Source organism: Orbicella faveolata, unplaced genomic scaffold, assembly GCF_042242905.1.
Source record: "Orbicella faveolata isolate gen_17 unplaced genomic scaffold, um_ofav_v1 contig_1, whole genome shotgun sequence".
In the NCBI taxonomy this organism is placed as follows: domain Eukaryota; kingdom Metazoa; phylum Cnidaria; class Anthozoa; order Scleractinia; family Merulinidae; genus Orbicella; species Orbicella faveolata.
This window is the reverse complement of record NW_028301536.1, coordinates 8,354,131-8,375,747: the sequence shown is the minus strand read 5'-3', so window position 1 is coordinate 8,375,747 and position 21,617 is coordinate 8,354,131. Positions and strand designations below refer to the sequence as shown.

Sequence of the window (21,617 nt, the reverse complement as noted above, 5' to 3'; positions counted from 1 at the left end):
GATTGCAGTCTACCAATAAATGACAACGTAAATTGGACTGCTGCCTATCTTTTGGCTAAAAAATGCACCAAGAGCACTAAGCTGATAGAGTTTCAGTTTAAATTCTTACATAGACGCCTACCAACCAATAACTTCTTATTAAGATTAGGTCTACAGCGTAATGAAAATTGCAGTTTTTGTCACACCTCCTCTGAGTCATTAATTCATCTTTTTTGGTCATGCCTCCAAACATCTCACTTTTAGAATAAAGTTACTGAATGGCTGAAAAACTTAAATTTACTTCCTAGAGATTATACTTTGACAAATATTGCTGCTTTGTGTCTGAGGCCAGATATTTCTCAATTTGCGCTTCTTATCTATTACTGCTTTCTCTTGGCACGATATCACATATGGCTCGCTAAAACAAAAGATGATTATCCAAATCTTACGCATTTCATATGCACACTAAAATCACAATATGAAATAGAAATAAAACGTGGAGACACAAAGAAATGGAAACCTCTTGCAGGATATATGAGGATTTAATTAATATTTTACATTATATTCTCTATACCTATCTGTATTTATCTCTTACCATTAGTTTATTTCTAATCTCCTGTCAGCTGCATAGCTCATTTAATCTATAATCTACCACATGCCTTTGGTGTGTTTTTTTATGTTTCTATAGTACAACCTAAAGCTGTAATGATAATTATCTATTTTTCCCCTTTTCTTTCTTTGCCCCTTGTCGTTACTGTATTTGTTAGTAGTGTACTGTAAGTCGTGGAGATATTGTAATTTAAGGTTACTTCAAACCTTCGCGGGAGTCCTCCAGAAAAAAATTCGTACGCGCGCTGTTTTCAAGGAAACCCCCACAGACTATATATCAACAGAAAGGTTGTAAAATGTAGAATTCGATAAAATTATGTTTTGTTTTGGATTTTCCTTTCCAAAGGCGGCAGAGGCCGTCAACTCCAAAATGACCGACTGACGTTCCAGCGAATTAATCGGGTATCAAATGCGATCGTTCATGCAAAATAACTGTGCAGTGTTAATCACAAAGCCTCAATCTCCAAAAACGTGTCAGCATTTTCTTTTATTTCTATTCGTTACCTTTTTATAGATCTGTCAAGTTCGACTATCGAAAAATTCGCGTAACCTGTTACGTTAAAGGCCGCCACGAGGAAAGTATTTAAAATAAAGGAATTCGCCGACACGCCTTTGTTCCACATCTATCAGTGAATGTTCTGACCAAATTTCATGGAAAACCGTCAAATCTGCATACCCTATTAATTCACTTAAAGAGCGGGGGTTCTCTCGAAAAACGAGTGCGAGTTTTCGCCTTCTAAAGATTTATAAACATATCACGCCTTCACAGAGGAATGTGTCAACTTGAAAACCGCGAGCCAATGAAATAACAGAACCCCTGGCGTTCACAGTATGCAAACTTGTGCTTCGCGGACATTAATTTTCTTGGCCCAAAAAAAATCGACCAATATAGCCCCGCGAAGGTTTGAAGTAACCTTAAATAGTGTAAATAATCAGAGTAATATAATGTAAATAGAGTTAGTGCTGTAAGTAGTCTAGAGAGTGTACTGTTTGTAATTATATTGTAAATATTGTTTCTCTTGTGTTATTGCAAATGATAATAAAAAATAATAACAAAAAAATAAAAATAAAAATAAAACAAAAGAAGCAAAATCGAGGTTGAGATGCGAAATTGAATAAATTGTTTTTTATTTTAGTCCTCTGTGCTTCGACGCCGGTTAGAAATTAGATTTCGAAAATATCTTGATAAATCTTTCGCGTGCATGATACATTTGAGAAGTAGTTTTACTGTTATTCTAAAAGATTTAATTTGTAGACGCCACAGTATGATCTAGCTTGTGCTTACTTCTTCTTTGATTGTCCATAGTTCCTGTCAGCGTGGTGTCTCCAGTTGGATCTACTGCATTGCCAAAATACACAAGGAAAATCTTGGGTACAAGAAGTCCTAAGAGTGTTACAGTTCCAATGAGAAAAAGTGAGCTGCATAAGAAATACGATTTCCAAACACTATCAGCAGCATTTAAGTAACAAGGTAGAAATATTACCCACACAGAACATGATATATACATTGTAATGCCGATATATTTCGCTTCGTTGAAATTTCTGGGAAAATTCCTGGTTTGAAATGCGTACACTGTTGCAACAAACATTAAAATTACGTTAAAACACAAGTTAATAGCTACACTAAAGTCGTCTGTGCTACACTCGAGAATCACGTGATCTTCGTACCCGTAATATTCCACAGCCATTGGTGGTTTTGATAATACCCAAATCATAGTTATGAGACACTGTACACCGATAATACCCAGAGCCACAAACATTTGTGACAGCGGGCTCACCATAGAAGGTCTACGAACTGACTTTTGAGCGGCCTTGAAAATGCGATAGATGCGGTTTGTCCGCAGAACCACAGGTGCATAACACGCTGTCATGGAAACGCTGTCTAAGAAGCGCATGGCGCCACACACTGTTTTTTCAGGTTTGAGGAAATGCAACAATGCGCCAGTGTAGCACGAGATCACTCCAACGAATAAAATAATGCTTAGCTCTCGTCCAGACGCTTTCACAACGCGGTGATTTCTTCGTAAAACAAAGAATGTTGCTGCACTAATGCTGCCAGTGATACCAATCGCTATAAGAGCTGTTAGGACTTGGGCAGGAGTGTCTGTCCAAGAAGGGTAAACAACAGGCAGCTTGAAGCACTTTGTGAGGTTGGTGTCTGGCACTTTTCCTTCCCCGCACGAAGAACACGTATTGTTTACGATGACATGGTTAGAGCTGCAGCCATCACATCGCCAACAGCAGCGGGCGTTGGTAATTTCTGGTATCGTTATTTGTTTCATTGGGCAGTTCTTGCTGCAGTATGACTCCGGAGTGAGGATTTTTCCTCCGCCCCACGAAATCTCGCCTGTGTCTAATTGTATTTTCCCTTCGATGTTTCCATCATTGTTCAATTCACCACTCCAGTTTCCAATAATAACATGTCGGTGTTTTCCATCGACTTTTTTGAAATTCAAAACGTTATAATTTCCATCCACATCACCATTTTGATTGAAAGTCACGTTAATGTTAAGAGACGCATCTGGAAAAGACACTTTCTTTAAGAATTTCAGAAACTCTTCCCGTTCTAGATTCTTCATTTCAGTGCAGAGGTAATGTTGTCCTGGACACAGCGCTTTATGCATGTTGTTAAGCGCATGCGCCATGGCGTAGACCGCATTGATCACCACGCGTACAGGCCCGATCTCAAGGTCTTGTGGGAGAGACTCGTTTGCTAAACATTCACGTGGAAAATCAAGTGACCTTAAAGAAGTTGAAAGCTTGCATTTTAAAGTTGCTTGATAAAATTCGTCAAACCAGGGATCGGAGATATTTTTAGAGGGTTTTAAGTTTAAAAAGTACTTCTTAAACGCATCAACTTGGCCTTCAATGTAATTCATTGTAAGTGCGCCTTCGCCTGCTTCTTCAGATCCGTCAGTAACTTGCTTTCTGTCTCCCCAAGAATTGCTTGCAAGCCACGAAAGTCTTTCACCACTTTTCAGTACTTTGTTGGCTGCTTGGACCAAACCCGTGTTATCTCGCTGAATGCAAAACAACACAACAACGTCTAGTTTACCGCGCGAATTTTTTTTCCTTATTTCTAGAAGTTCTTGAATGGTGTTAATGAAGTCTTCTTCGGTCGGAAATGCAGGAAGTTTAATTTTGTTTGCAATACAAAGTCCCGCGCGTTCTGCCTCTTCGTAGAACTTCTCCATTCCTTTTTCTCCATATTGCCCCGGGGAATAGACAGTCATCACATAGCTCCAACCGAAATAACGAACAACATCCACCATTGCCTTCCCTTGATAGGAGTTAGATGGAACAGTGCGCAAGAAGTAGCCATACAGATCTTTATCGCTAAGGACTGGGGTTGTCGAGCCGTAACTAATCTGAGGAATATCAAAAACGCGAAGCAAATTAGCAACAGCCACCGACACATCGCTTCGAAACGGTCCAACGACGCCTGATAACGGTGCAGTGTCATTGTCCTCACGTAGTGTGTATTTTATTATTTCTCTCGCGCCATCGGAACCAATCGTTTGACTTCGGCAAGTGTCGTAAATCTTAGCTCCGAGTGTAATGCCTGGAAGAATATGGTCATCTTTGTTGATTTCTTCCAAAGAAAACAGCATTGAGGCGAGATATTGGTATCCTGGAAGAAGGTCTAATTCACCGCACGCGTTTTCAGTCTTGTCACTGCGGAGATGAACTGGAAACAGACCCCCGAGAATTATGTCGCCATTAATATGAAGGGAAAGCTGATTTCCTTCGTCTAAAAAGCAAACAGGTAAAGTTGGTACGCTAAAGCATAGAGAAAGTTTAGATTTAAATTGATAGGCTCAGCTAAATCTACTTGATTCAAAATGATATGACCGGTTATTCTTCCCTAAAAATACCATAATACTCACCGCATGGACGTAGGAGTTATATCAAACGTTTTTGTTCTGCTGTTACAATTGAAAATTATTACACATGTAGCCAGTTTGTGCTTGAGTATGACGTGCTCTAAAACTAACGAAACCTGAAGACTTACCTCTGACTTTTAATGCAAATGAAAAATAGCGAACAAAACTAAGTCACAGATCACAAAGTGAGGAAAAGCAAAGTCCCCTTAATTTGCATTTCTTCCCCGAAGACGACAATCATGCAAAATTAGTTTTAAGAAGTTGTTGCGCGATACGTGAAGTCGCACAAAGAACAAAATACATTGGAAATTCACACATCCTGATTACGAGCCTTAAATACCTCACAATTTGAAAAGTATCAAGTTACGTTTACAAAAAGACTATGATTGAAATAACATCAAGGTCCTCTCTCTCTGTTTTTTTTTTCAGACCTGCATAGCATTTGCCTTTCTAATTCAACACTGACCGCATTAACCTACTTCAATATGTGCTAGCACGTAGAGTCTGTTAATGGCTCGCTTATGTGTTTTAGCAGGTGGCTTGCAACAGGAAAGTTATACCTCAATATGGGCATCAAGAGGAGGGGTAGGGGTAGGACTGACAAGAAAATGCGAAGGATTAGTTTGGTAGCGTCATAAAAGTGCTGTGTAGATTGGTATGGTCATTCAGGTTTGTATGTCTACACGATACTTTGAAAGCAGGGGCGTAGCGTGAGATTGAGAAGGTGTAGGCACAAGAATAAAATTCGAATTCGTGAAGGCGCTTCAAACGTAACTAGGGTTCTTCCCCCGGAAAATTTTGAAATTCGAAGTCTCGGCAATGTCATTTTCTACAATTTCCGAGGGACATTTCAATACATAAATGCAAGGGAAAATGCAGTAGTTAGTTCTTTATTTAACCCATCTCTAGAGTTTTCGGCAAGCCACAACAAAAACAGGGGGTAAAACAAACCGAGGGTTTACAACGTTTACATGTGTGGGGACCGTTGAGAGTAGAATTTTTTGCTTTTGTTGTCACTCCACTATTACGTTTCTCGCCGTTTATGGATTTTATGAAAAGGTACTGGAGAGACTTACACACACAGACAACAATTCAAAATTTAAAAATCGACTCGATTTTATGGTAATTTTTGAAAAACTTTCAGGGAATAAGAAAAATATTTTTCCATATTTCCGCTGTACGCACGAGCGTACGTGCGTATATGGACGCTACGCCCCTGCTTTGTAAAGGTCATCGGGGACCCTACCCTCAACTCCCCCAATTTAAGGTCGAACAAAACCATTTTATATGCAGCATATGTTTTCGCTGAGGTTCATGAAAGTCTGAAGTATTAAAAATAGAGTGCCTCGTTTTTTACCGGGTAACTTAATGGTGGCATATGTGTTGATATTCTCCTGAACAGTGCGGAGACTCCCGTAAAAGGGGAATAGGCGATTATGTTACCTTGATAGTGAATCGATTGTGACCGTCCACAGATCATCAAGATATCGCCAACAACTAACATCAAGGTGATTACTGCAAGCTGCATGATTTACCTTCTTGCGTACTCGGCTCGTGATTCCTTCAGTGATTTATAAGCAAATAAAACATCAAATGTTAGTGACTTCAGAACATTGGAATCCTGCTGCGATCCCAGCTACTTGGACGTCGTTGAATTTTTTCCCTTGCTTTTGCCAGCTTGTATAAACAACAGATAGAGGTGAAATTCATCGAGCTAATAACAGGCAAGAATCGCATTGGAAATTTAGGATAGGGTAACATCGAAGTAAAACCTATCAAATTTATCAAGTTTACCGGGGATTGGTTAGGATCGAAGTGTGAAATTTAAAGACCTCAGAATAAGTTAAATTGAACTGAACTTTGTAACAACGTACACTTTCCTGGTTAACAGAATCTTTAAAATGAAAACATAAAAGGGTCGCATATCGTATTGTTGTCGTTTTGTTTCGCTTGGATTCGACACCTCATTGGCTTTGACACTTTTCTTAAATTAAACGTTAGGAAAGGTCATATGGAGTGAATTTCTAAATTGATGTCGGTCGTTTACCTCGAAAAACAGACCATCTCCTGAAGGAAAAAATTAATTTCCTTCAAACAAAGTTTTAATCTGTAAATCTGAGCGGAAGTGACATGGAACAGGTAATAAATTCTAATTTCCGCTCGGTTTCCGTTTTTTCAAGCTGACAGCTCACTATTTTAAGCCATTTTTTTTGCAGTTTTCTATTGTTTTAAACTGTATTGCCCTGATTGGTGTAATATATGTCCTTTAAATCATTTCTGTTTCTCCTGACCTAAAATGAAGACGTTAAATTAGATCTTATTGGACAGAACGTCCCCTACGAATTGCATCTCCCAGTTAATAACATCACATAACGTGTACAGCTGCTGTTTTGCAGGGTGAATTAAAAAAACCAAACCTGATTACTATTGAAGCCGAAAGGTAAGTCATGCTAAGAGTTTTGTAAGCCTACCTGTTATTAATATGTCTTCCAGTTAGGAGCTTTACTTTTCTAGAACTCAGGGAACCGATAATTTTAGCGTCAACGACTTTGCTTTCCAAAACTAGACAAATACAGCTGCTGTCAGAAATTCTAATTTTTTCCAAAAGCAAACAACGTAAGTTTCAATTCGAATTTATAAATGAGACTGTATAGAAAAATAGTGTGGCACGTTTGCCAGTTTTGTGATTTGAAGCGAGTCCATACAAAGGAACGTTACTGACCTGACATAGTACATACAGAGCTGTGCGGTTTAGCTTTTGGACATTTCCTTGTATGAATCTCACACTATATGCTGTTAACAGTGACGTGCTATCAGTGACATACGCCTCTCAATTTGACGCGCAGAAATACAAATTTGAAGTTTATTTGACAGTTTTTGGAATGCAATTTTACCTCTGTTGACCATAAAATGTCAAGCACTGGGGTTAATGCAATTCGAATACCTTGGTGGACACAATTTATAAGGAGAAGGCCTTGACATACTATAGAGAATTATAGTGATGCAAGTGAAAATAAAAGGCCGGACATATAAAATGTGAAATTTAAAAAGCGATATGACTGCCCTAAAGGAATAACCAGTGGCTAAATTGACATGATTATGTATGGTAATTCATCCTAGACGTGAATGTGTTGGTAACAACACAAGCTACGCTGCTAAAAAAAGCGTAATTCAATACGCCTTTCTCCTTAATTATACGTGTTTCCTATATTAACCTAACCGCATAAAATCGAGCAGGCAAGTACAAAATGGTCGCCTTACCACGAAACAGTGCCTCGGTTCAATCGTAGACCCTGAAAATTTGTTGTTAAAACTGGTTACCATATAATCGGGATCAGTTGCTGAAATTAGATGAGAAATTCCAAACACAAACCCATGAGGGTTATTATTTGTAGAATGAAACAGGTTAATTTGCCTTCGACAAGAAGACATTAGTTTTAAACAGAATAAACGATAAGTCTGAGACATTTGGGGCGCCCGGAGCACTATTAGGCAACGAAAAACAATTAACTTCAGCAATTACATAGAAACCATCCATAAAGCTGGTCTAACACAGAAATTTCACTGTGAAGTGCACAAAGTAAAAGATTGTCATAAAATTGCTATAAAGCATTGAATGAAAAGAAAACAAATGTATACATTTTTGTCGACGTGACTTACTGATAGAACTTTTGACACGTTTTCCACAGGTACAGTAAGTAAGGAAATTGTTTGAATTGTCAGTATTATTTATCCGGAACTTAGCTCTTTCAGCATTTCCTGAAAAAGCGCACAATTTGTACAAATAATCCTCCTTGTTTACTTCCCTTGTGTGAAATTTTTCCCCTAGCAAATCTGAAAGTGAATTTCCTTTCGGGAAAGGTAACTTAGACACCTTAGAAAGTGCACTTTTACAATCTCATCGGTGACAACTGAACAATTCAGTTCAACACTGTTTATAATAGCGTTTTTTCTTACCAAGAATACGATGCCAATTCCGATCACAAAACGGGGAGGCAAGGAGAATGGCAACTACTGCTATGCAATCTGAATGATCTTGGCATGTATTTGGAGTGTGCTGTGTTTATGCGAATGCAACCAAGAATTTACGCTACGCTACGTGCTATTTGAAAATTCTCTTAAAATTACACGAGCCTAGAGGCGAGTGCAATTTATAGAGTCAGTCAAACGTCACGAATAGCGTAAACATCATGATAAATTGAGCTGCTCTCAGCCAATTACATTAAAGTAATTTTATCAGCTATGCAGTAAAAGCTTTTAACTAAAAAGACACAAGCTTCCACTTAAATCGACGTATGTGAGTGAATTTCCATCCGGACCTTCCGTCGTCAATCTAATTTTATTCCCCAATGATAAATTAATTTGTTTAACTATTTTCACGTCAAAATGTCAGCGGAACATTTATTTCTTTTTTGCAACTTTTTGTTACCTTCAGCACATAAAAAAGTGTGAGTTCTACATATATCTATTTGTTCATATGTGAGGGAAAAAAACAAAAAAAACAAAACATCAAGACCAAACTCAACACAGCGTAAACATGAGTGAATTTTTTTGGTGACACGTTAACCGAGCTACAAATGGTTGATTTTTTTTCCAAACGTCAGTAATGAGTCATTACAACTAGAGGGAATAAAAATAGCCGTGGTTTGCACAAACAGATCTAGGAAAAAAATAAAGTTAATTTTTGTCCTTTTTTGTAGATAGATTGATCTTGATAATCTTTAATTAAACACGGTAACAAATTTGTCAGCCAAAACTACCTAATAGATAATGCCTAATGCCTAATACCCAATATAATAAATATAATTAAATAAAAAACTGCTTTCCATGGATGCCGTGTCTTATATTTTATTCATCTCCTTTGAGTAGGCATTTAAATTGCCTCAGGGACTCTGTTACCCTAAGTCACAAGGAAGGCTGTTCCAAAGAACGATGCCACAATTGCCAAGGCTATTTTTGTAATAGTTTGTGCGCGGTAATCGAACATTGAGTTTATTCTCCAAGTCCCTTAGATTATGTACGGTTTCTCGCCTTTCGAATTTAGAGCAGAGATAGTCTGGAGCCAACCCGTGCAAAGACTTGTAAACCATCGCAGTTCTTTGAATTTGCTGCTAGCGTGATAGATTTTTCCACCCTAAAAGTTTAACAGGTGACCAGCATCTACGTCATTAGTTTGAGTAGGTCAAAACACGGGCTGCTTTATTTTGTAGCTTTTGTAACTTATTTCGTAAAGTTATCCCACTGTTTCCCCAAACATGAAAGTAAATTTTCCAGCAAAAACCGTATTTCAATGACTCAGAAACAACACATCTCTTATCTGAAGAATTAAGAAGAATAAATTCGAGTCGCATCACAGCACGTTAGCTGTTTTTCACGCCACTGGTAATTTGCATTAACTTACAATTCATAAAATTAAATTTATATTTGTTTTGATCTTCTTCGAAGCCATTTCACTAATAGAGAAAAATCAAACAAGACGTTGACCAATGTACATATCATCTGGAGTGGAAGCGGAATCATTTGACTTTCGATATTCGTGATTCCTGCCTTTTTTCCCCAATGATTCATGATTCATTAACAGTTTTTTTTTTCCCGATATTCATGATTAATTTCTCATCGTTTTATTCAGAAAACTAAAACAAACACAAAATAGAAATTGTATATGTTACATTTGGTTCTAATGTTTCGAACTCATTTTCTGGTATAGGATATCATCAACTTTAACGAATCACCGAAATTAAAATCCCAAGAGAAGTGAACCGAAGGGTTACTCTCTAACCCTGACTGGATAGTGATTCACCCAATGGATAGCTTTATCCACCTCTTGAACAATCGGGCCAGATGTATAGCTAAGGGTTGTTCAGAACTAGTCAATAATTTTTTAACAGTTACAATTTGTGGCTGAAGTAAAGCAAAGAAAATGAATAACAACAGATTAATTTTTCCCTATATTTATTTATTAGACACCGCTTAAGTGAATTATTTCTATCGTCATTCATAATATCTGGATTCCGGATTCCGGATTCCGGATTCCGGATTCCGGATTCTGGTTTGCGGTTCCGGATTCCATATTTTAGGGCTGCCCGAAAACGGATACGTGTGGACTGAGTCAGAGTTAGTGACTTTTTGGGTGGATAGAGTTACCCATAGCCTGCGAGCAGGCTCTAGTATCTGTCTCTAGTGTCAGGTCCTAGTGTCTAGTGTCTTTTTTCGTCGGCATGTGAGCGAGTGCCTTCTCGCGGCTTTGCCGCGCGTGCTCCCGGCCCAAACACGAGAGCCTGCTCGCAGGCTAAGTTACCCATCTTTTGTTCAACCTGGCCCTGGTGAAGCGCGGTTCTTGTCTAGATCAAATTGCTCTGAGAAGACTGGTGATTAGCACAATAGCAACAAGCTATTGCAGTGAGTTTGTGGCAGTCTTTTAGCATCTTTTAACAAATGTGGTCCGATCCGTTCGCAAGCGGAAAGCAGACGGAAGTAAGTGTGCAACATTTCTATAAATTGTTTTAATATGATGGCCTGCAAGAATACGTAGTGGTGATTTGTAACAGTATCAGTGTGGAAATAGTGTTGATCTGGAATTAGTCTCGTATCTGTTGTCAATATCATGATGAACAATTTATAGTTTAATGGCTTTTATCGCCTGGGTTATTTTGTAGTATACGCAATAAAAACAAAACCAGAAAAAAAAAGAAGGCAATACTGCTTTTATTCTAACCTGAATAAAACAGTTCGTTGGTTTACGCTCTCTGTAAGGGCGATTGCATCTTAACCTTTCGCAAATTATTAAAAACAGGAAGGTACATCACTCTTTTTTTGCCAGAATGTGTTAGTTTCGCACTGAAGCTGAATGTTTTTTATAAGTATTTTGTCGGCTGTTTGAGCCTGAAACGTTCTGGCATTTTAATGAACCCCTGAGCACGTGATCACTCAAGCTGCAAACATAATCACTCATTTATTTTCAAAATATGTTTCTAAAAGCATTTGGTTATTGTGCTGAATTAATAAAGTAGACTCAAACTTTACATTTTACGTGAGTTCATACTGTTTTTACAACCATTCTAAAATTAAATCAAATAAACTTCCTCTTGTGATTCTCAGCCGAGGGGTGTTCTTCATGTGCTCGTAAAACTTGGGTTAATCTCAGCCTTAACGTTGTCATGTAAAAAGTTCTTTCAAAAAAAATAGTGTATTCCTTATGAACTTTATTACAATATAGTGAGAATTTCAAGTTAAAAATGAAATAGAATTAAACCACATAAACGATATAATGATCGTCTCTTAATAATTCCTACTGGTTGGGAAATCCGCCAGAATATCAATATATTATTACACGACTGAGTTAGTCATTCAGGGCCAATAACTTAAATAATACAATTAGATTGTCCAATTGCCAATACAATATTTTGCAAGGTTGATTCTGTGCGATTGTTATTGAAGGTTTTCTTGCAGTTTTTCGGTTTACTTTCATAAGAGAAAACGTAGTTACAAAATAAAACCGTGGCCAAGGACTCGGTTTTTTCCCTGCTGTACGGACCAACCTGGACAACCGCTGTTATTTTTTTCCTACTTTAATTTGTTAGAATAATCTTTGTTTTTGGATCAATCGGAAAACCGTGGTAAAGATTTAATATAAACTGTTTTTCATTCAGTTAATATATTTCAATGATAAAGAACAATCTTGCTTTAAGGAAGGTATGTCGTATAAAAGAATACTTATGAAAGATTCACGAGAAGCGATTTATTTAAAATCAAAAGCTTCCTATTTCTCAAATGTTGCTCAAGAACAAAGTCGTCACAAAGTGCAAATTAGTAGCAAACTGATCATCAATTAAATTCGACAATCAGTCTTGGTCTGTGAGATTGAATGAAGGCAATTGGTTTTTGTCAAACGCCACGCGATGCATATTAGCTGCAGACGACGCCCAGTTTAGCTACCATTGCGTCAAATACATTAAGGAGATGCAAATGAAAGACCTAACTAAAAAAAAAGACTTTTGTCACTTGAAATTAAAGAGATATATACTCGCCTTTTCGAGAGTTTTGAGGTTTCAATTCTGCTCCTCAGCAGGTTACTCCTTATCTATTCGGCTAGCGTTCACGTTATCAATGGTTTGTAAACAACGATTCCTTTGGCTGAGAGCAAAATTTTGTATATAACAGTTCAATACTCCACTCGTGTAACTGATTATGATGAACGACCACGACAAATTAATAATAAAGAATGAAAATTGTCTTTGTCACTTTTATTAAAAAGACGATACGTGTGAGACTGATTTGAGAGGATTTTCCGTTATTTCCGACAGGCTCTCGATTCATATATATAAAATCACGATTTTGCTCATCTTATGTACCTGGAATGGCCGCAGTGCAGAAACCTGGGTCCACTCTTTTTGACTAAAATGTACGAAAATACAAATTAAAGACACAGTTTTTTTAAAAGTTCTAAGACAAAGCAACTAAACAATTTATCTACTTATTGTTTTTTTTTTTGAGCTAAATGTTAGTTGATAAAAATTAAACTGACGGTCGATTTTCTACAATCGCTATACTAAACTCTACACATCATCCATTTCTGACAAAAACAAAACTAAAAGAACGCCGGCTCGCACAAACAGATAAAGACTTAAATCATCTCTGTAAACTAAGAAACATACGTTCACATAATGAAAAGAACATTGTTACTTAGTGTTTCTCCTGCCTCATTTACATTTCATTAGATATGGCTTGATTTACAATAGTGTACAAACGTTCGAATGAACTAATGAAGTTAAGAAGATGTTGCCCTTTTCCGACGCAGGACATTTTACTTTTCAGTAACAGTACAACCAGTTAAACAAAAAGAAAAATTAACCTGCGCAGCTGGCGGGATGCTTTGTTTCCAACAAATAGGCGACGCTGCGAAAAGAATGCAGGTAAGTTGTACGCCTCGCCCTTGGCGACCGCAAAGCACTTGTGGACGCCGGTTAATTGAATTAGAGAGACTACGTTTTAAAAGATTGCTACTGTAAAAACAGCATTTCAAAACAGCTGGCAACTGAGGTCAGTCTTTTGATAATTGTTTGGCATTTTTTTTATGAGCTTTACATTGACCTCCCACTGAGGAACGTTTATAATTAAAATATAGCTCCACTTCATTATATAAACCCACAAAAAAGGATCAGGTATAATTGAGCCAAATACCGCCGATTTCTCTATCTAATCCTCGAAGCAGGTAGTCACGTTTCTTGTTGGTCCATGTCTGGTGTTATCTTGAACGCTTAATTGCAGGGCTGATAGCCCTAAATTTAATTTTTCAACCTTTAGTGAGTGACCGGTTTTGGATAGATCTGAACTATGAGAACGAGATGCTTTACAAATCCCCAAATTTGAACATCTCATTCAAATTTAAAAGAAAGGATTTTAAGACGAAATCCAATAGGAAATAGAGCAATTTCAGTTTTTAATAGACAAAAACCTTGTATCAGAATAATTTTAATTATATTACAGACCTTTTTGCATTTTCTAAAAGCTGAAGATAAAAACAGTTGCCTGAAATAACAACAAAAACTATTTCCCATGGGAAGTTGAGAAAATAATTTCAAAGTTAAGGGAAATTTTGCAAACATAGGCAAATTTCATCACCAGTTTCATTTCACCAGTACATTGTGTGGAATTCAAGTGTTTCATATGAACTTCAAAATTTCTTTTCGACATTCAGTGTCATCCGAAATGATTTCTTTTGAGAAGATATTTAAAACAGTGGCACAGGAGTTTGCAATACAATTTAAAGTAACCTCGGTACAAAGCTTTTGTCTGCTTGTTACTCGAACTTGTGGTGTAATCCTTCCTAAATGTCTTTCTCGACTGATCTTTATGTTTCAAATAAGTGTTTCGGATACACACATTTTTTTTATTTTGCGCCCGCATACTGGGTTTCAAAATTAACATAGATTGTGTTACTATTTCAATTCCATAGTCAGCAGCCCAATAAGTACAAATAAATGTTGATGGAAACTAAACTCTTCTCGAACGCCTATCAAAACAGTTTTGTCAAAATACTTGTTCAATTGTGGAAGCGTGCATGGCTACGGTGCAGCATCTTGATTCACTACAGATATTGACATGTACATGAGTTCGCTGATAATACTCGGACCGTTTAGCCTGTCAACTCATTTTAGTTACCAAAACTGAACTCAGATGAACTTACCTTTCAGAAGCAATCTTTTCAGAACGCGGACAGCTTCTGTTGTGCCGGGTACGTGTATTTGCCAAATCTTTTTGTCAAAAGTAGGTTAAACTACATGGAAGTAATTTTCATAACAAATGTAAACCATTTGGGACGTTATCACCTTTCCTCTGAGAGTAATTTAAATATATTTTTTCACTTTTGTGTTAATCATACTTTAACTGACCTTAACTGCCTGTCGTTTAATTTATAATTTTTGTCGGCGTGGATTGATCATTGCTATTAGGGTTATTTGGCGGCTTCATGTGGAATAATGATTCCTAACACTCCATTATCTCACCAGTATTCAAACTCTTTGTCGTTTTTCTTTCGGCTTGAAGTTCATTATTTTTTTTGAATTCATTATTAGAGAGTCTCTATGGGGTTAACCAGCAACTGTCAAATGCTCTAAAAAAATAACTTCGAACAACCGATAATTTAATTTTCAACCTTCAAAAAGCTAGATTTTCTTACTGTAAACTGAGGTAACATCCCTTGGCGTTGAGACGCCCTTATTCCACGATGAAAAAAAATCGAATGATTCAACTAAAGCTCTTTTTAATTTCAATTCAGGATTCATCATCTCACGACTTAAGCTTAAATGTATTTTTTCGACAGAACAATAGCAGAACATGACACCATTAAGTCACAGATGCTACAATAGAACACTGGTAACCCAAACTCACATTTCGAGCGGTCGGCAGGTTATCGTTGTTGCGTAACACTGGGTTGACTGTTGAAAGGCCTGTGTCCTTTGGTCTTTGCTGCGTCTTGTATTGCGATTTTTCCGATTCTGTTCCGCTTCCCTCCGTCCTAGGAAAGAAGCTGCGCTCAACCAGTACTATAGCTATTTTTACGTAACTGACTGATTACTTAGGGACCGTTCATTTTTTATAAGGTAGGGGGGGCTGGTGGGATTTGGGGGGGGGGGCCATGCGAAAAAAAATGGCTTTCGAGGGGGGGCCATCCCAAAAAAATAAGGGAAAAAGGGGGGGTCACGTGAAATATTTTAGTAAAACTTTAAAATGGCATGATGTTTGAATATCAAAAAAATTGCTATAGAATAAACATAGAAGGCAGGATACAAATTTATTATAAACTTTCCATTTGCTTTAAAAAAACGTTTGGCGACAAAAAGCATTTGTAGCTACTGAAAAGAAGTATTTAACACTGTTATTTTCGAATGTAACTTTCACTGGCAGTCATCTTCATCTTCGCTGTCGTCGAGTTCTTCGTCGCCGCTTGTGCTGCTATGGGAGTCTCCTTCACCAATGCTGCAAGAAGCAGCAATGCTTTCCGTCAGAGTGTACTCTTCAGGGTACATGAAGGTGTAAACATAATCTCTGACTTCCTGCTCAAGGTTGGTGGTGATTCTGCTTCTTGCAGCATTGGTGAAATAATTCCCTTCCAAGAGCTGTGCGATGTATGGCCCATCTCTTCTAAATAACGACGTGGCAACATGCTCAACTTCAATACACTCTTCCGGGATGGCCGTTCTAGGAGGGTACACAAGGCATTGTGGAAGATCATTTCCTAGCGGGTTTCCAACACAGATTCCATAAACTCGTTGGACGTTGTTTTCAGTCCGCTTCCTCTTTCTTTCATTTGACTTTCTGCGGTTTTCTTTTTTCCTTCTCCTTTTGTTGATGTGCTGTTTGAGTATGCCCTTGACTATGCTGTTATAATTGCTCTTCTTATTTTCTAGTGCTTCCATGTCCTGCGTGACCTTCGTCAACTTAGCTTCTATAAATTTTATCTGTTTTACATTAAAACTGTGGGCAAATTCTGCGCCCTGCTTTAAAGCAAGCCCATTGGACTGAAAGAGTGTGGAATCGTGGCATTCAACTTTTCCACCATTGCTCTGTGTTCTTTCATGGAGAAGTTCAGTTTTCTTCCATCACTGGGCTTCAACTGGTACCCTGGCATGGAAAACTCACTCGCCCTTTCTGAACAGCCATCCGCACTTAGAAAGATTGCTTCTTTTGCTTGTAAGATGTCAAACTGCCTGGATCGTTCAGCTGTAAACCTTTTCTTAAACGACTCGTCGCTTTCGCCATTATTGCGCATTTTGGAATGAGCCTCTTTCATGATTATTATGGACGTGCCCCGTTCTACATCGTGCAAGACATAGCAGCACTCAACTAACGTCAAGGAGCTTAAAGCAAAAATACGCACTCAAGGTATAGCATCAACCCCATTTTAAAGACGGGGTTTGCAAAAGAGGAGGAAATAAAAAGGAGGAATAAACCTATACATCGAGCAAGAGAAACACAAGCTCGATCAGATAGCTGCAAGAAACATAGGAATGTCTCTAGACAAACGTATAGCTTTCTCAAAGTAAAGCTACGGCGTCTCCGAAGGAAATCGTAGGAGAACAAATATGATATCCGTGATAACGATCTACCTACTGTGCTTGCAAACAGTTCTAATCACCGCCGGGCCCGGCGTCACAATATAGAATGCAAGTAAGCAACATGTTCACGGTAAATTTCATATTTTGTCCCTCAAAAGCAAATTCATGGAGATTTAAAAGCATATCTTGCAATAGAAATGAGCCTAAACAATGCATAAACACATGGCAAATTACAGAGGTGTCAAACTCAACGAGTCGACATGCAGATAACAGCGGAAACCATGCAGACCTATGACCTGTAAAAATTTGCCATAGCACGATCTAACAGCTCAACTCCACTCGATTCCTCCTTATTACACAACATGAAGTGCCCTTCATGAACACGAGTGAAGCGACAAGAAAGGTCGAGTGACCGAACAGAGAACGGTAAATGTACAAATGTCACGAACCGTAAAAGTCGTGTAGGCTAGTCAACCCCATTTTACCTTGAAAATTAAGAAATTTTAAACCATAGATAAATTTAAACCACAACAAGTATGCTAAAATTTATAAAAGGTAATCCACTATTTGCAAGATTTGAGAACACTCGTAGCTTTTTGTTTTACCTGGACAGGGCAACATTTATACATGCCTATCACTAGAGTAGAGGTAAAAACCTTCCAAATAAAGACATCTGTAAATTAAATGTAACAATGTGTTTCACACAACACATCAACAGATTTCCAGTTTTTTCACAACACTTCGTACTTGGTTCAGTATCACAATGCAGGAGCAAGGAAAGACTCTGTTCCAGGTTACTGTTACTTCCGTAAGATTGAGAAGTTTATGAATGAGCACTATGAGGAGGGGGAGAACTACAGAGAATTTCTAAAGTTGTCCTGTCAAGAAAAGGTAGGAGAAATTTGTTCTTTTTGTTGTGAATGGACTGGATCACCCATAGAAAGATATCCTAAACCAGTTCCTGACCATTCCTGCGTACCGGAATACCACTACCTCTCCTACCAGAAGACCCCAAAAGAAGGGCGTGATCCAGATGACTGGCAGCCAAGGGTCCAAGCGAAGAAAGAGCATGGAGGTGGCAGGCTGGTTTTATCTGACCCAGAGAGCGTTGCTCTATTTGCAGATAAGTTTATTGTCAAATCAAAGTTTGTGGTGGATTATCTTCAGCATCTTGAAGTGCTGGAATTTAAAAGGAAAAGGAGAGCAGAAGGGACGCAAAGTAGGGACGCAAAAGATAAATCATATGAGGATTATCCTTGGACTGAGTTGTGCGAAGATCTAACCAAGCTTAAAAAGCAACGTGTTCCAGAACAAAACAAGTACTTGAACCACCACGGGCTGAAGCAGCATTTGAAAAGCAGCAAGAGTGAGAAAGTAAAGGCAATTGTAAGACATTCAGGCTTGCGGCAGAAGAGTCCTCTCAGAGATGGCCAACCAACACTGAGAAATGCCAGGACATTGACACAAAATGACAACAGGGTAAGTGCTGACAGCAGTGAAACGGATGAAAGTGACAATGATGAGTATGACAGTGATGCCATTGACTCTAGGGGAGAAGATGACTCAAGTGATGTCATTCTTGCATTCATCAATTCAGATGAGGAAGATACCAATGAGAGGCCAAATGCCACACGCTCAGGGCGAGCCATAACTAGGAGATCCGAAATTGACTTCTCTTTCTTTTGATTTGTTTTTTAAACAACAGCTCTCTGTAGTATAGGGATTGTAAATATTGTCTTCATAGTGAGCACAATAACGTGAAGTAGGGGGATAACAGAGAAATATTAAAAAAGTTGAAATCTAAATATTGTTTGTTCAATTTTTTTTTTGGGGGGGTCATCCCAAAAAATGACCGCTATAAGGGGGGGCCATGTGAAAAAATTGGTAAGCTGAGGGGGGGTCATGCGATTTTTAAATGGTGCTTCCCAAATCCCACCAGCCCCCCCTCCCTCATAAAAAATGAACGGTCCCTTAGCGACCGCTCGAAACGTGAGTGTCGGCTGCCTGTGAATAGAACTGAAAAAGACGCATTCAATTAATTTTTTATTGTTCCATCGAGTTTTCAGTTTCACTGCTCACCAAAATTAATGTTTTCGATTCAAAGAGAAATAAAATATCAGAGCCACTGAGTTTTCCAGGATTAACGTTCAACAGGAGTCACCCGGGCTGCTTGTCAGCTCTACGAGTCCCGTAAACAGGGCAATACCTCCCCTTACAGTGATACCACCTGCTGGATTATAATCCATATCATTAGAAGACTTGATCTGTCTGCTAGAATGATCGCAGCACAAAATCTATTTCTTTTCGACTCAAATGATCATGAAAATATAATTTCGAGACAGTCTTGTTAAAAGTCCTACGACAAAGTTTTACAGTTCACTGTTTTTTTTTCAGCCAAAGGTTAGTTGATAAAAGTTAAGCTGATGGTTGATTTTCTACAATCGCTATACTAAAATCTGCACACCATCTATTTCTGACAAAAACAAAACTAAAAGAATGGCTCACACAACCTGATAAAAACGAGAACCATCCCTGTAATTTAAGAAACATACGTTCAAATAATAAAAAAACATTGTTACCTAATGTTGTTTCCTCTCTCATTTACATTTCATTAGAGGCGGCTTGACAAATGGTCGAATGAACCATGAATATGTTACCCTTTGCTGACGGAGGGTAGTTAGCTTTTCAATCAGTTAAACAAAAAGCAAATTTAACCTGCGCCACTGGCGGGATGCTTTGTTTCTAACAAAAGAAGCGAAACCAAGAGGAGAATGGCGAGTATTTCGCCTCTCCCTTGGCGACTGCAAAGCACTCGTACGCGCAGGGTAAATGAACAAGAAAGACTGAGTTTCAAAAGTTTGACACTGTGAAAACAGTATTCGGTCACATTTTGATGAGTTTGTTAAGGCCGAAAGAAACAAAATGTCCAGTATTATTTTTCCAAACAAACGGCAACTGAGATTAGTCCGTTTGATAATCGGTTTAGCATCGACCACTGAGTAGGAACCATGACTAAAATATAACTCCAGTTAATTACATCGACAAAGGCGTTAACTGACCTAAAGACCGCCGATATCTCTGTCTAATCCTTGACGTAGATAGTTATGCTTGGTGTTAGTCTATGCCTGGTGTTATGTCGAACGATTGTGTGGAATGCTAAACGAGACCTGAGCAAAGCGAGTTCATAAAGGTGCAACCATAATTTGCATACTGAATTAAGCGACTCGGCTGCAGTTATTGAACGTTTCCCATAGGCGACCACTTTTCCAAAATATCGAATTTTGCCCACATATTTTCTGTCGGCACTAAATTCATCATTGTCCTTAGGGTTATTTCGCGGGTATTCAGACCTCGTTCTCTTTTTTTTCGGCTTGAAATTTCACTTCAATTCACTATTTATTTGTGCTCATTATTGGAGGGTATTTTCTAACTGTCAACTGAGGTAACATTCCACGAAATTTATTCCAACCGGAACTTAAAACCTATGGAAAGCGCTATTGACTTTTTCGCTCGAAAGAAGCTCTCAAAAGTATTTTGTAATATCGAGAAATTTGTTATAAATACGATTAATTAGTAGCTAGACCACATGCGTGCCGTACAATTCAAGGAGTAATCGTGCTCGTTGAAATTACTCGCGCGATTACCCCCTAAATTGTACTCCACTCGGTACAATTATTATTACTTATCAGTGAACGTTTTGCCAAGTATACTCTGGCAGCACTATCAAACAGGTTTGTTTACCTTACTTCGCGTTCTTTAAGAAATTTCGTCTCAGTGAGGCGTTAGTGTAAATCTTTTAGGTTTGATCTTTCCTCTAATTTTAAAGGGAAAAAAAATAACAGCTGGAAAATTTTCTTTCATTAATCCTAAATGTATGCAAATCCTAATCATATAGTCATTTTCGAAACATTGTCGCTCCATTTAACAAAAAACCCTAGAATCCAAATTTTGCCGAATTCCTGGCGTTTTTGAGCATGCTTTGGATAGATTTCCCAAATTTATCGCGAAGGGACTCATCTTTTGAAAACTTGGGTCATGTGATTAAAAGCAGCTTTTTTGACTTACCGGCAATTATTCTAGGCTCGATTTCCAGCTTTTTTGAGAGCCCGCGTTCCTTGCCCCACACCACCTCCGCATCATTGGGAGAGGATAAACAACCGGACTCCCAAAACGGCTGGAAATCGAGCCTGCAATTATTCCAGCAATGAGAAAAATAATGAAAAACCGCTTCGCTTTGTTTTACTAATGATACTTTACTTCCACCTTTCCGTTTCACAACCACTTCTCTCAGTGCCAACATGAATAACAAATTTCAGTAACAGTTGTATTCGGTTGAAATTGCTGAACAAAAAAAATATTAAGTTAAAAAAAATATTAGCTTGTGGCTATGACGCCTAATTACTTTCTAAATAGGAGAATAAGTTGAAATATCATTTTTTTACATCTCTCAGTAAGTTCGTGTGATATAGCGGGTCTTGTTCTACTGTACGGCCGGCCCGCTAAAATTTGACGCTGTATTTTGCTTAAGAGTCAATGTCAGTAATTTTCAACTGGGGTCGTGCAATAGCGAAAAAACGAAAAATCTGAA

At 38.1% G+C, this 21,617-nt stretch overlaps 1 protein-coding gene across 5 annotated transcripts; it reads right to left on the bottom strand.

Annotated features, from left to right (window-relative positions):
• Positions 1–502: 502 nt before the first annotated feature.
• LOC110064444 (metabotropic glutamate receptor 3-like) lies at positions 503–9,602 on the bottom strand. Of its 5 annotated transcripts, none has more exons than XM_020771500.2 (3): positions 6,944–9,602; positions 5,916–6,033; positions 503–4,339 (listed from the first exon to the last, which is right to left on the bottom strand). In XM_020771500.2, exons 2-3 carry the CDS (start codon positions 5,998–6,000, stop codon positions 1,833–1,835), a joined length of 2,592 nt encoding a protein of 863 aa, XP_020627159.1. In that variant the 5' UTR covers positions 6,001–6,033; positions 6,944–9,602; the 3' UTR covers positions 503–1,832. The 5 variants fall into 5 exon arrangements, with proteins under 5 accessions (XP_020627159.1, XP_020627160.1, XP_089143936.1 ...); XM_020771501.2 differs by having other exon boundaries at positions 7,195–9,602; XM_089287810.1 differs by having other exon boundaries at positions 7,734–9,602.
• Positions 9,603–21,617: the final 12,015 nt, after the last annotated feature.

Bases quoted from the DNA above. Each gene is read 5' to 3' on its own strand.
- LOC110064444 (XM_089287799.1), bottom strand. From the start codon at position 6,000: ATGCAGCTTGCAGTAATCACCTTGATGTTAGTTGTTGGCGATATCTTG. The intron at 4,340-5,915 runs GTAACATAATCG...TTTGCTTTTTAG, and splicing joins ACAATCGATTCACTATCAAG to ACGAAGGAAATCAGCTTTCC.